The 14,108-nt window shown below is 48.7% G+C and overlaps 1 protein-coding gene across 2 annotated transcripts in view; it reads left to right on the plus strand.

Moving 5' to 3' along the window:
• Window positions 1–14,108, plus strand: part of WDR66 (WD repeat domain 66) — a 115,515-nt gene that overhangs the window by 83,601 nt on the left and 17,806 nt on the right. Inside the window, exons 19-21 of one of the 2 annotated variants that reach the window (XM_011964483.1) lie at window positions 470–633; window positions 7,637–7,727; window positions 7,942–8,085. In XM_011964483.1, coding sequence (XP_011819873.1) covers window positions 470–633; window positions 7,637–7,727; window positions 7,942–8,085 — 399 coding nt within the window. Of the gene's footprint in view, window positions 1–469; window positions 634–1,430; window positions 1,449–3,986; window positions 4,469–7,636; window positions 7,728–7,941; window positions 8,086–14,108 lie in introns of those variants that run through there. The other variant, XM_011964484.1, reaches the window with a different exon arrangement.

A 14,108-nucleotide genomic window follows, 5' to 3' on the forward strand; every position in this document is an offset into this window, starting at 1 on the left:
TCTCTACTAAAAATACAAAAAATTAGCCGGGCGTGGTGGCGGGCGCCTGTAGTCCCAGCTACTCGGGAGGCTGAGGCAGGGGAATGGCGTGAACCGGGAAGCGGAGCTTGCAGTGAACCGAGATTGCGCCACTGCACTCCAGCCTGGGCGACAAAGCCAGACTCTGTCTCAAAAAAAAAGTGTAAAGTCATAGGTTGTGAGATTTATTCTGGAAAACCCGGGACAACTGACCATGAAGGCAGGGAGGAAAGCTTCCCTTCTGTGTATCTGTTAGAGCTGTGCGAGGGGCCCCTACCAGGGCTGGTGTGTGTGGATGCCCAGCTACATTATATGTGGCTCTCACCCTCAGAGATGGGTCCAGACACACAGGTCCTTCTGGCACACAGATCTGGAGGTGACATGTGAATGTGCCAGGCCTCTCGGGCCCAGCTACCTGAGTCTGAATATCCAATTATGTGTTCCTTTCTAGGTTGGACTTCAGATCTTACCAGTTGACGGCAATCCACATAAGACATCTGCTATTGTTTGTCACCCAAACGGGGTGGCTGGCATGGCCATTTCCTATGATGGCCGCTACGCCTTCACCGCAGGAGGGCACGATCGCTCTGTGGTGCAGTGGAAAATCACCTTAAGGTACACGACGGGGCGAGAAGGAAGGTACCAAGTGTAAACTCTGTTTCACTCAGCGACAGTGATAGACACTGAACCCTACTGTGTGCCAGGTACTGTGCTAGGATGTCACAGGGCCTGGCCCTCAGGTTGCTCCCCAGTGGCATGGCTCACATTACTCTGCAGACGGGGGTTACTGTCCTGTTCCATGGACCAATGGTGTTTGCAGTTCAGGCAATGTGACAGCACCTTGGGGTCACCCCTGCTCCCTCAAATGCTTCTCCCTCTGCTCTGCATAGCCACACCTGCTAGAAAGATCTAGGCTGACCCTCCAAAGCATGCACTACGGAAATAGTAAGAGGATCATTTGACGTGGGTATTTTCGGCTCCTCCTCTCACCCTCCCTGCTCTGAACGGAGAACCTCTGCCTGAGGCGAGGCTGGAGAATTCTAGAGTTGAACATTGGAGAGTATGTGGACTTTGAGGTGAAAGGGGTAATATGAGTTTGAATATGGGGCCACTCTCTACTGGCTATGGGGCCTAGGGCAAGCTTCTTAATGTCCCTGATCTTTAGAGTCCTTGCCTGCAAAGTGGGGTGATAATAGGGACTTCTGTAGGATCCCTATAAAGATCAGGTAGTTTAATATGGGAAAAGCGCCTAGCACAGAGCGAAGTACTCAGCAAGTGAATGATTTCCTTTCTTCTCTTCTTCCTGTAAGGGCATTTGCTTATGAGCTCAGGATCTTCCCTAATAAAGAGGGGACAAGCACCCACACTGTCCTCTCATCTACCCAAATTCAGCGTGCTGCCGCAGGGCAGAGTCAACCACGTGGCAGCCGGTTCCTGTTCCTGACCACTTCTCCAAGCCCCTGCGCTGCCTGTGGCTCGCCTGGGCCTCTCTCCTGGCAGTGTGACGTTGAGGAGCAAAAACAGCTCAGAGGCACCTTCCTTCCTCACAGAACAAACCTGATTCCTGGCTGCCAGCACAGTGTACCCCCTGCCATCTGCCAAGTGCACATCTTTCTTTTTATGGCGGATATTGAAGCTTCTACTCTTAACCTGAATATGAGCAAAAATAGCCAGTTAAATCTGCTTTGGAACCACGGTGTTTGAGATTGCACTTGCAGCTCTGACTTCCACCCCGCCTTCACCTGAGAGAGCAGGTCATGGGAACTTGGGGATTTAGGAGCTGGAGGTGAACTCTCCCATTGAAAAGGGATCACGGCCTCAGGATGGCTGCCTGGTTCCTTGCTCCCTGGCTTGTTGCCTGGAACCATGGGGACAAGGCACACTTTGTGGGGACAAGCAGAACCTTCCTTTCTATTTGTTGTTGTTGAGACAGGGTCTGACTCGGTCACTCGGGCTGTAGTACAGAGGAGTGATCGTGGCTCACTGCAGCCTCGGACTCCTGGGCTCAAACGATTCTCCTGCCTCAGCCTCCTGAGTAGCTGGGACCACAGGCACATGCCACTGTGCCTGGCTAACTTTTAAAAAATTATTTTTTTGTTGATAGAGAGTCTCACCAAGCCTAGGCTGGTCTTGAACTCATGGGCTCAAGCCTTGGCCACCCAAAGTGTTGGGATTACAGATGTGAGCCGCTGCACCCGGCTAGAACATTCTAAAATGTTTGTTTTCTTCTCAGTCGTCTTGGGATCTGGAATGGTAGAAATTTAAGAAAAAGAAAAAAAGGTCTCTGCTTTCCAATAGCTTTCGCCTGGCCAGAGTCCAGGCTTCTGAGAATTTCAATTTAATCTGTGGTGGGGACAAAGGATTATTATAAACTAATTAGCACTTCATTGCTGCTTCTGGTGACTTAATATGATCAGCACTTCACTAACGGAAAGAAATGTAAAAACCTAAACAAGTAACCAACAAAATTTCCTACTAGAGTTACTGACGATGAGTTGTAGGGGAGATAAAAATGATAAATCCCCTCACGTTCGATCATTTCAGTCAGTGCCCCCCTTGGCCCCAACTGCTACCATCACAGTCTATGGCACTTCTGCCCCAGGAGAGCCCCTTCCATCCCCTCTCTCAGGGTTCATTCCGCACTCCCCTTCTGCCCCTCCATGCTAGCATGCCACCCTTTCTCCTCTCCTTGTCTGACATCTGTTTCAAAATCCCTCATTACTTCTCTGTGCTCAGCCTCCCTGCCTCCTGTCATCCTGCTGCCCTGCTCAGCCAAGAGCAGAGAGACCCTGATTTGAATCCTAGCTAGTCACTACCGGCTTGCTGGATGACGCCAGCCAAGTCCCTTCACTTCTTGGAGCCTCAGTTCCTCCAGCTGTTAAATGGGACTCCTCCCACCAAGCTGAGACCATTCCTCCTCCGCCTCCTGCAGGGAGCGTTGACAGAGCACCTACTGTGTGCTTGCCACAGGGCTGAGAACTCTAGCTCCTTCCCAGAAGTACTGTGTGGATTGCTGGGCACAGAGCAGGTTTTCAGTAAGTGTCATTTCCCTTTTCTGCCCTAATGACCTCTTTTCTGTTGCAAGTGTTAGAAATACAAATTAGGCAAAAGGGAACATATGAGAAGGTCATTGGGATCACATGTAGCTACACCGCAGGAAGGTCATGGACAGCGGCACACTTGTGCCCGCAGCACTTGCTGTCCTCTCGGCCCTGCTGTTGGCTTCATTCTCTGCAGAACTGGGTTTCCTTACTCAGCAGGAAGATGGCCGCCCACAGTTCCCAGATTTCACAAATTAGAACTCTCACCACAGACAGAGGGCGTCTCTTTCCCAGCGTGGGTTGGAGAAATCCCAGTGCAGCCCCCGGTCCCCTCTGGGGTCAGTTGATGGTGGCCAGGAGGCAGGGGATGTAGTGGAACTCTGAACACCGGGGCGGGAGCCGCAGGCTATTCCCAGAGGACCAGGTGCTCTTGCCAGCCTTTCCCCTCAGGGGCTCCTGGTGGGGACAGGTTCCTCTCTGTCACTTCCGGTCTTTACCTGGCCCTGCTCCAGAGTCACATGGCAAAAGTGGCCTTGCCACTCACGGAGCTTGTCGGGATTGGGCCTGGGCCTGGCCTGGAGGCCACAGAGAGGGAGCCCTCTCGGCTGGACACTTGCCTCCATGGCCTAATATTCGAGCTGAGAAGTGGGGAAGACACAGCCCTTCTGGAGGGGCCCTCAGGCACCCCTGGAGAATACCCAGGTTCCTCAGACCTTAAGCCAACCCGTGGGCTTATGCATGCCTCGGTGAGAGGACCCAGGACAGTGCATAGCAAACTCTTCCTAAGAAAGGTGTAGGTGCGGCCGATACCCATTTTCCACGGCCGCAATAATCCCAACCACTTGTGCTGAGTTTTCTCAGGGCCAGGGCCTACACTGAGTGAGTTCCATGCATCATCTGATTTCATCCTCAGCCATCCTGGGAGAGGGCACCACTATTATCCCCATCAAACATATCAAGAAGCTAACTCCAAGGGGTCTGATGACTGCCCAACAATGGAGGAGGCAGTGGGGCTGGGATTCACAGCCAGGGCTTTCTAAGTCCACCCCACACCTTAACAAACGTTCATTACAGGAGGAAAATAAAGGACTTTGTCTCCAATCCTCGTGATATGGTTTGGCTCTGTGTTCCTACCCAAATCTCATCTTGAATTGTACTCTGATAATTCCCATGTGTTGTGGGAGGGACCTGGTGGGAGACAGTTGGACTGGTTAGGGGGTGGTTCCCCCATGCTGTTCTCGTGGTAGTGAATAAGTCTCATGAGATCTGATGGTTCGATAAGGGGAAACCTGTTTCACTTGGCTCTCATTCTCTCTTGCCACCACCATGTGAGACATGCCTTTCACCTTCCACCATGATTGTGAGGCCTCCTCAGCTATGTGAAACTGTGAGTCAAATAAACCTCTTTCTTTTGTAAACTGTGCAGTCTCAGGTATGTCTTTATCAGCAGCGTGAAAATGGACTAATACAGCACATTGGTACCAGTCGAATGGGGCACTGCTGAAAAGATACCTGAAAACGTGGAAGTGACTTTGGAACTGGGTAACACGCAGAGGTTGGAACAGTTTGGAGGGCTCAGAAGAAGACAGGAAGATGTGGGAAAGTTTGGAACTTCCTAGAGTTGTTGAATGGCTTTAGCCAAAAGCCTGATAGTGATATGGACTAAGGTCCAGGCTGAGGTGGTCTCAGATGGAGATGAGGAACTTGTTGGGAACTGGAGCAAAAGTGACTCTGTTATGTTTTAGCAGAGAGACTGGTGGCATTTTGCCCCTTCCCTAGAGATTTGTGGAACTTTGAACTTGAGAGAGATGATTTAAGGTATCTGGTGGATGAAAATTTTTTTTTTTTTTTTTGAGATGGAGTCTCGCTCTGTCACCCAGGCTGGAGTGCAATGGCACAATTTTGGCTCACTGCAACCTCTGCCTCCTGGGTTCAAGCGATTCTCCTGCCTCAGCCTCCTGAGTAGCTGGGACCACAGGTGTGTGCCACCACACTTGGCTAATTTTTTGTATTTTTAGTAGAGAAAGGGTTTCACCGTGTTAGCCAGGGTGGTCTCAATCTCCCGACCTCATGATCCACCTGCCTCGGCCTCCCAAAGTGCTGGGATTACAGGCATGAGCCACCACTCCCGGCCTCTGGCGGAAGAAATTTCTAAGCAGCAAAGCATTCGGGAGGTAACTTGGGTGCTGTTAAAGGCATCCAGTTTTATAAAGAAAGCAGAGCATAAAAATTAGGAAAATTTGCAGCTTGACTGTGACAGAAAAGAAAAACCCATTTTCTGAGGAGAAATCCAAGCCGGCTGCAGAAATTTGCATATGTTACCACTAGCCAAATGTTAATACCCAAGACAATGGGGAAAATGTCTCCAGGGCATGTCAGACATCTTCATGGCAGCCCCTCCCATCACAGTCCTGGAGGCCTTTGTTTTGACCAGATTTATTGGGACAAGCCCAGGGTCCCCATGCTGTGTGCTGCTTAGGGACTTGGTGCCCTGCATCCCAGCTATTCCAGTCATGGCTGAAAGGGGCCAATGTAGAGCTCGGGCTGTGGCTTCAGAGAGTGCAAGCTCCAAGCCTTGGCAGCTTTCATGTGGTGCTGAGCCTGCAAGTCCACAGAAGTCAAGAATTGGGGTTTGGGAACCTCTGCCTAGATTTCAGATGTATGGAAACACCTTGATGCCCAGGCAGAAGTTTGTTGGGGCCCTCATGGAGAACCTCTGCTAGGGCAGTGCGGAAGGGAAATGTGGGGTCAGAGGCCCCACACAGAGTCTCTACTGGGGCACTGCCTAGTGGAGCTGTGAGAACAGGGCCACCATCCTCCAGACCTCAGAATGGTAGATCCACTGATAGCTTGTACCGTTTGCCTGGAAAAGTCATAGACACCCAATGCCAGCCCATGAAAGCAGCCAGGAGGGAGGCTGTACCCTGCAAAGCCACAGGGATGGAACTGCCCAAGACCATGGGAACCCACCTCTTGCCTCAGCGTGATCTGGATATAAGACATGGAGTCAAAGGAGATCATTTTGGAGCTTTAAGATTTGACTGCCCTGCTGGATTTCAGACTTGCATGGGGCCTCTAGCCCCTTTGTTTTGGCCAATTCCTCCCATTTGGAATGGCTGTATTTACCCAATTCCTGTATCTCCATTCTATCTAGGAAGTAATTAACTTGCTTTTGATTTTACAGGTGAAAGGGACTTGCCTGTCTCAGATGAGACTTTGGACTATGGTCTTTTAAGTGAATGTGAATTGAGTTAAGACTTTGGGGGACTGTTGGGAAGTCATGATTGGTTTTGAAATATGAGGACATGAGATTTGGGAGGGGTCGAGGTGGAATGATATGGTTTGGCTCTGTGCCTCCACCCAAATCTCATCTTGAATTGCACTACTATAATTCCCGCATGTTGTGGGAGGGGCCTGGTGGGAGATGGTTGGATCATGGGGGCAGTTTCCCCTATGCTGTTCTCATGGTAGTGAATAAGTCTCATGAGATCTGATGGTTTGATAAGGGGAAACCCGATTCACTTGGGCTCTCATTCTCTCTCTTGCCACCGCCATGTGAGACATGCCTTTCACCTTTTGCCGTAATTGTGAGGCGTCCCCGGCCATATGAAACTGTAAGTCCAATAAACCTCTTTCTTTTGTGAATTGCCCAGCCTCAGTTATGTTTTTATTAGCAGCATGATAACAGACTAGTATACTGGGTATGCATTTATTAATTCTTACAACAGTGCTGCAAGGCAGAATCTTCGCATTTTATAATGGAGGACACTGATGCCAGGGAGGTTAAGTCACCTCCCCAGAGTCACACAGCTTGCCAGGGGCAGAGCCGGGACTTGCACACATGTCCGTGTGACTCCACACTCTGGACACTTCCCCACTTCCCCACTGTGGTCTACATGAGGTGTGTTTGATGTCACAGCAAAGAGGCTAATCGCCCGATTAGCAATAATCCAGTTAGTGGATTATTAGAATGATTTCTGATGATTAGCCTTTTGTAGGAGGCAAAGTTGGTCTCATAGAAAAGTAGGTTTTCTTACCATTGAAAGGGCCTATTTTTGGAAAATCTGACCTTGTGTTAGAGAGCAGAGGGTTATTTTTATCTGACTGGCATGGGTCCCTGTGGTCTCCTGAGTTTTTATGGAAGCAATTAGTGTTGGCAGTCCACTTGTACAATATCCCATTCTTTTGACTCTGATCGTTTGTGGATCTAAAGTTCTGGGTAAGGCTCGTCTGTCTGGGAGGATTGTGGTTTCAGAACACAGATGCCTCCCCCACCCCCAGGAGACACGTGTTCCCCAAAGATTACAGACAAATTGCCAAGCACCTGCCCTGTCATCACCGAGAGAATATCACCATAATTAAGGCGGGTGCCCTCTACCTCTGAGTTCCACGCTTGAAATGGAATTTTCTGGTTTTGGTTTCATTTTAAAGGACTTTTTCTTAACAAGTGTGTAGAGACCCTCACTGTATCTGTGCCGTGATACCCTTCAGAGGGCCGCAGTGCTGTGCGGACCACCTTCTGAGCCATGCTCACGCTTGAGCGCTTTCTAATAGGGACATTTCTGTTGTTGTTCCAGTGTCCTGGAGGCAGCGGTTTCTCTTGGGGGTGAAGACTTGACCCCATTCTATGGTCTGCTGTCTGGTGGCCGGGAAGGAAAATTCTACAGGGTAATTGTCCCTAGAGTAAACACTTCCTGGTAACATCGAGTTAAGTTTGTAAAGCAAATGTGCCCGGGGTTAACCTTCTTGCTTTAAAATTCCGAAGCTTTGTTCCCCCATTGAGCTTAAAATGTACTTTCTAGAAAATGTCTTTGAAGTGTTCATGGATGCCTTCAGACTTAAGCCTAAACGTGTGTTGTGTTTCCGTTCTATTCCTACGTAGGAGCTAGAAGACTACTTCTACTATTCTCAGCTCCGCAGTCAAGGCATCGACACGATGGAGACCAGAAAGGTGTCAGAATACATTTGCCTGTCGGAGCTTCCTTTTGTCATGAGAGCAATTGGCTTTTACCCATCTGAAGAGAAGGTAGGGAGAATGAAAACAAGAGCAGCAACGGGATGTGCTATTTATAAAAAACAACCTCTGGGAACAAACATTATAGGTCAAAGCAAAAATTGCACATTTTTCTTGCATAAATGGATCAGAAAGACAGTTCTGGGCATTTCAGATGCACTCCTGAGTAACTGCCTTATGGTAGAGATATGCTTTTTTTTTTTTTTTTTTTTAAGACAGAGTCTTGCTCTGTCGCCCAGGCTGGGGTGCAGTGGTGCGATCTCGGCTCACTGCAAGCTCCGCCTCCCGGGTTCATGCCATTCTCCTGCCTCAACTCCTGAGTAGCTGGGACTACAGGCACCCGCCACCACGCCCGGCTAATTTTTTTGTATTTTTATTAGAGATGGAGTTTCACTGTGTTAACCAGGATTGTCTCGATCTCCTGACCTCATGATCCCCCCTTTGGCCCCCCAAAGTGCTGGGATTACAGGCGTGAGCCACTGTGCCTGGCCAAGATATGCTGTTTCTAAAAAGCACGCTCCTCATGGAAATTCAATGTTGGTTAGAGCATGGGTCTTGCAACCATGGTGTTGAATTGGACGGACTAGGGCTGCCGTCTCAGCCCTGCCCCTTGCTGAGTGAGGACCAGCCTCATAGGATTTTTTTCTCTTTTTTTGAGGTGGAGTCTTCCTTTGTCACCCAGGTTGGACTGCAGTGGCGCAATCTTGGCTCACTGCAACCTCCACCTCCTAGGTTCAAGCGATTCTCCTGGCTCAGACTTCTGAGTAGCTGGGATTACAGGCACTCACCACCATGCCCGGCTAATTTTTGTATTTTTGGTAGAGACGGGGTTTCACCATATTGGTTAGACTGGTCTCAAACTCCTGACCTCAAGTGATCCCCCTGCCTCAACCTCCCAAAGTGCTGGGATTACAGGCATGAGCGACCGCACCCAGCCAGCCTCATAGGATTTGAGGAGGGGATTGATGCCTACGCAGCCCTGGGCATGGTGCTGGGTGCACAGGAAGAGCTCAGGGAAGGGAGGGAGTTATTATCATCATTGTTATTCTCACTGTCTAGTTGCTCTTAACCTAGCAGGTGTTAATGGGGCACCTTTGGGAGGTGGGTGCTTGTCCGGGCTGTGGAGCACAAAGGGTGCAGTCATCCCTCATGACCGTGCCGCAAAAGCACCCGCAGATGCAAGGAGCCCCAAGCAGCGTCAAGAAGCATCTCAGGGAAATGTTCCTCATGTAAACTATTGTTTAAAGTGCAGTTAAGCCAGGTGTGGCAGCTCACGCCTGTAATCCAAACACTTTGGGATACCAAGGCGGGAGGATCACTTGAGCCCAGGAGTTTGAGAGCAGCCAGGGCAACGTAGGGAGATCCCATCTCTATCCCCATCCCCCCCAAAACAATTGCTCGGTGTGGTGGCCCGTGCTTGTGGTTCCAGCTACTCAGGAGGCCATGGCAGGAGGATCACTTGAGCCCCGGAGGTGGAGGCTTCAGTGCCCATGATTGTGCCACTGCACTCCAGCCTGGGAGGCAGAGCGAGACCCTGTCTCAAAAAAATTAATAAATAAATAAATACAATTGATTGTGTTTCTTCTGACTTGAAATGTAGGCCGAGTGCAGTGGCTCACGCCTGTAATCCCAGCACTTTGGGAGGCTGAGGCGGGTGGATCACAAGGTCAGGAGATCGAGACCATCCTGGCTAACATGGTGAAACCCCATCTCTACTAAAAATGCAAAAAATTAGCCGGGCGTGACGGCGGGCGCCTGTAGTCCCAGCTGCTTGGGGGGCGAGGCAGGAGAATGGCATGAACCCGGGAGGCGGAGCTTGCAGTGAGCCGAGATCGCGCCACTGCACTCCAGCCTGGGCAACAGAGCGAGACTCCGTCTCAAAAAAAAAAAAAAAAAAAGAAATATAATGCATTCCCATTATATAAAGTTTGGGAAGGATATGCAAGTGGAATGAAGAAAATACTGACTTACAATTCCACTATGCAGATAGAACAGTTATTAAGATTTTCTTGGGTGTTTTGTATATATATTTATATAATCATATATACAATCATGCATCACTTAATGTTGGGAGATGTTCTAAGAACTGTGTCGTTAAGCGACATCGTTATTGTGTGAACATCATAGAGTGTCCTTACACAAACACAGATGGCAGAGCCTACTACACGCCTGGGCGGTATGGTAGAGCCTGTGGCTCCCAGGCTCCAGACCTGAACAGCATGCGACTGTACTGAATACTGTAGGCAGCTGTAACACAGTGGTATGTATTTGTGTATCTAAGCCTATGTAAACGAAGAAAAGGTACAGTAAAAATATAGTATTATGACCTTATGGAACCACCATCCTATATGTGATCTGTCATTGAAACGTTGTTAAGTGCAGTGTGACTGTATAGATGTATATAGTTTTTTTTGTTTGTTTGTTTGTTTTGTTTTGTTTTGAGATGGAGTCTTGCTCTGTTGCCCAGGCTGGAGTGCAGTGGCGCGATCTCGGCTCACTGCAAGCTCCGCCTCCTGGGTTCACACCATTCTCCTGCCTCAGCCTCCTGAGTAGCTGGGACTACAGGCGCCTGTCACTATGCCTGCCGGGCTAATTTTTTTGTATTTTTAGTAGAGACAGGGTTTCACCGTGTTAGCCAGGATGGTCTTGATCTCCTGACCTCGTGATCCGCCTGCCTTGGCCTCCCAAAGTGCTGGGATTACAGGCGTGAGCCACCATACGCAGCCAGATGTATATAGTTTTAAAAAACTAACTGGGCTTGGTGCAAAAAACTAACATGGTGAAGCCCTGTCTCTACTAAAAAATACGAAACTTAGCTGGGCATGGTGGCACACACCTGTAGTCCTAGCACTTGGGGGGCTGAGGCAAGATAATCGCTTGAACCCAAGAGGCGGAGGTTGCAGTGAGCTGACCGCACCATAGCACTCGAGCCTCGGCAACAGAGCAATACTCTTTCTCAAAAAATAAAAAACAAACAAACAAACAAAAAACTAATTGATACCACACTGAATATGTGTTTGTATCCTATATTTTCCCTTAATTTTATATCATAAGCTTTTTCCATTATATTAAAAATTGTCCAAAAACTTGCTTTTTAAAGGATATATTTTAATTTTTTAACTATTTCTAATTTAGAAAATAGAATTATAAAGAAGAAAATAGAAATTACTCAGAGATCATCACTGTTATTATTTTGGTAGATATCCTATCATTTTATATATGGACATAGATATATCTATATTTTTTAACAAGGAATTGAGATTATATGGTATATATATGTATATACCTATATATATCAACATTATACAGAGGATGTGTGTGCATATAGATATGTATCAACATTCTCAGTAACTTGTTTTGTGAGCAAGGTGGTAAAAATTCCTTGGCAACATGCTTTTAAAGGCTGCAAACTTAATTGGACCATTCCCCAGCTGACAGGCATGTAAGTTGTCGAGGTAGTTGGTGTCAGAGACACAGCTGTGTTGAGCATCTCTGTGCATGGTTTTTGCACACTTCTCTAATTATTTTCCTGGGTCATAGTGCAAGAAGTAGAATTACTGGGTCAGAGAATATGAAATTGCACCTACTGCTAACCTACTTTCCATAAATGTAGCATTTTACATGCCCATCTTCAGGAATCCACAAGTCCTGAAATCCAGCTAAGCCTCGATGTTCATGTTGGCTGAGAACACTTGAGCAATATAAGCTGTGGTCCCAGTCCCTTCTCTCGGCTTCGGTGGCCTACTTAGAATCACCTGTTTTGTGTGCTCCAGGTACACAAAACTCATTTCTGGAGAAATTAGTTATCAGAGCTCCTTAACCCCTGCTGAGTCTTGAATGAATGAGGATGGTAAAATCACCAGGTACTGTTGTTAGCTCCTCTAAAGGTCTTTGGCTGATGTGCCTTTTGTAATAGCACATTGCTAGAAACATAAGCAACTCTGAGAAAGTTCGTACAGCCCACATAAAAGTGTTCCTGACAGTGGCATTTTCCAAAGAGTATTCCCTAGAACGTGGCTTCCCAAAGTGGGAAGCTGCATCGGAGCATTTACTGAACATTCAGCTCCTGGGCCCTGCCCAGGTTCAGCCAATTGGAAGCTCCAAGCACAGGCCTCGGAGTCTGTACATCTCCTGAGGGTGCTCACTGCAGAGCTGCCCACGTTTGAAGATAGGGGCTCAACACACTGAGCGGGATCATTAGTCAGCTTTCTTCTTTTTTTCTCTTTCTTTTTCTTTTTTCTGAGGCAGCATCTTGGTCTGTCACCTAGGCTGGAGTGCAGTGGTGTGATCTCAGTTTACTGCAACCTCAGCCTCCCAGGTTCAAGCGATTCTCCTGCCTCAGCCTCCTGAGTAGCTGGGATTACAAGCATGCACCACCACGCCTGGCTAATTTTTGTATTTTTTAGTAGAGACAGGATTTCACCATGTTGGCCAGGCTGGTCTCGAACTCCTGACCTCAAGTGATCCACCTGCCTCAGCCTCTCAAAGTGCTGGGATACAGGCGTGAGCCACCATGCCCAGCCTCAGCCTTGTTCTTTGGTTACAAGTTACAGAAACCTAAGTCGACCCATTTTCTGGTTCACAGAATTCCAGATCCAGAGGGAGTGGTGATGTGCAGTGTAACCTAAGCCAGGCCCTCATCCATGTCGCTGGGAAGGGTCTTTCTCTTTAAGCCTGGCTTTCTGCTGTGCTGTCTTCCTCTGGGTCCAGCCCCCAGCCCATTCCCAGAGCTGCAGACATTGTTACTGTCATCACTGCCATTGGAGCATGTGCCACTCAGGTTGGCCAGGCCTGGGCACTCTGTTCCTGGAGTGTGGAGTGGGCTCAGTCTCCTTTAACCATGAGGACTATGACCAAGTGACAGCTAAGACATGGGCAGATGTCTCAGCCTCTTCATGCTTCAGCTTCCTCATCTACAAAATGAGTGCAACAGTCGCACCCAGGACCACTCTGGGCAGGTGGCATGGCTTCCACGGAATTCTGAGCAGGGCAAAAAGCGGGCCCCTCTTCATTCTCACTTCCTTCTTTTTTTTTTGGACACAGGGTCTCACTGTGTCACCTGGTCCTCCAGCCTCAGCCCTCCAAGTAGCTGAGACTACAGGAGTGTGCCACCATGCTCGGCTAATTTTTACATTTTGGTAGAGATTGGGTTTCTCCATGTTGGCCAGGCTGGTCTCAAACTCCTGAGCTCAAGCCATCCACCCTCCTTAGCCTCCCATAGTGCGGGATTCTAGGCGTAAGCCACCGCTCCCGGACCTCCTTTCCTTCTCATTTTACATTAGAAATGTTGCCTCAGATGTCTCCCTGTTCCCACGGCCACTGCACTTCATCTGCATGGCTCTGTGGTTCTGCTTCTTCTGTTTTTAGCCCAGCATTTAACCAAATATCCACCTCCTCTGGCTGATTGGTTGGCCTAACACCTGGTACTTCAAGATGAAGAAAGGGAAGAAGCACATGTTGGTGAAAACCAGCCTGGCTGCAGTGCCCAGCCTCCTTGGCGAGCCATCCCAGCAGTGGTCTGAATGCCAGAGTCCTCTCTGTAGATGAGGCTGGAGCGGGCTGCTCTCTCATAGGGGTGTCGTGAGGACTAACAAGCGAGGGTCTGTGCGGTGCCCAGCACACAGAGGTGCTTACTCTGTGGGGTGCTCTTCCCTCAGTATTTCCTGTTAAATCAGTGTGTTCCTCTTAAGAGGCTGATGGGATCACCCCTCATTTTCTTATTTTAAATTTTAATTTGTAAAATTCCAAGCAAACACAAAAACACAGAAAAGAATAAAATGAACTCTTGGCCAGTCATGGTGGCTCACACCTGTCATCCTAGCCCTTTGGGAGACTGAGGCAGGAGGATTGCTTTAGTAAGCCCAGGAGTTCGAGACCAACCTAGGCAATATAGGGAGACCCTGTCTCTACAAAAAAATATAAAAAAAAATTAACCACATGTAGTGGCGTGTGCCTATGGTCCCAGCTACTCGGGAGACTGAGGTGGGAGGATTGCTTGGGCCTGTGAGGTCAAGGATGCAGTGAGCTGTGATCAT

This window comes from Mandrillus leucophaeus, unplaced genomic scaffold (assembly GCF_000951045.1).
Source record: "Mandrillus leucophaeus isolate KB7577 unplaced genomic scaffold, Mleu.le_1.0 Scaffold7, whole genome shotgun sequence".
Taxonomy (NCBI): Eukaryota; Metazoa; Chordata; class Mammalia; order Primates; family Cercopithecidae; genus Mandrillus; species Mandrillus leucophaeus.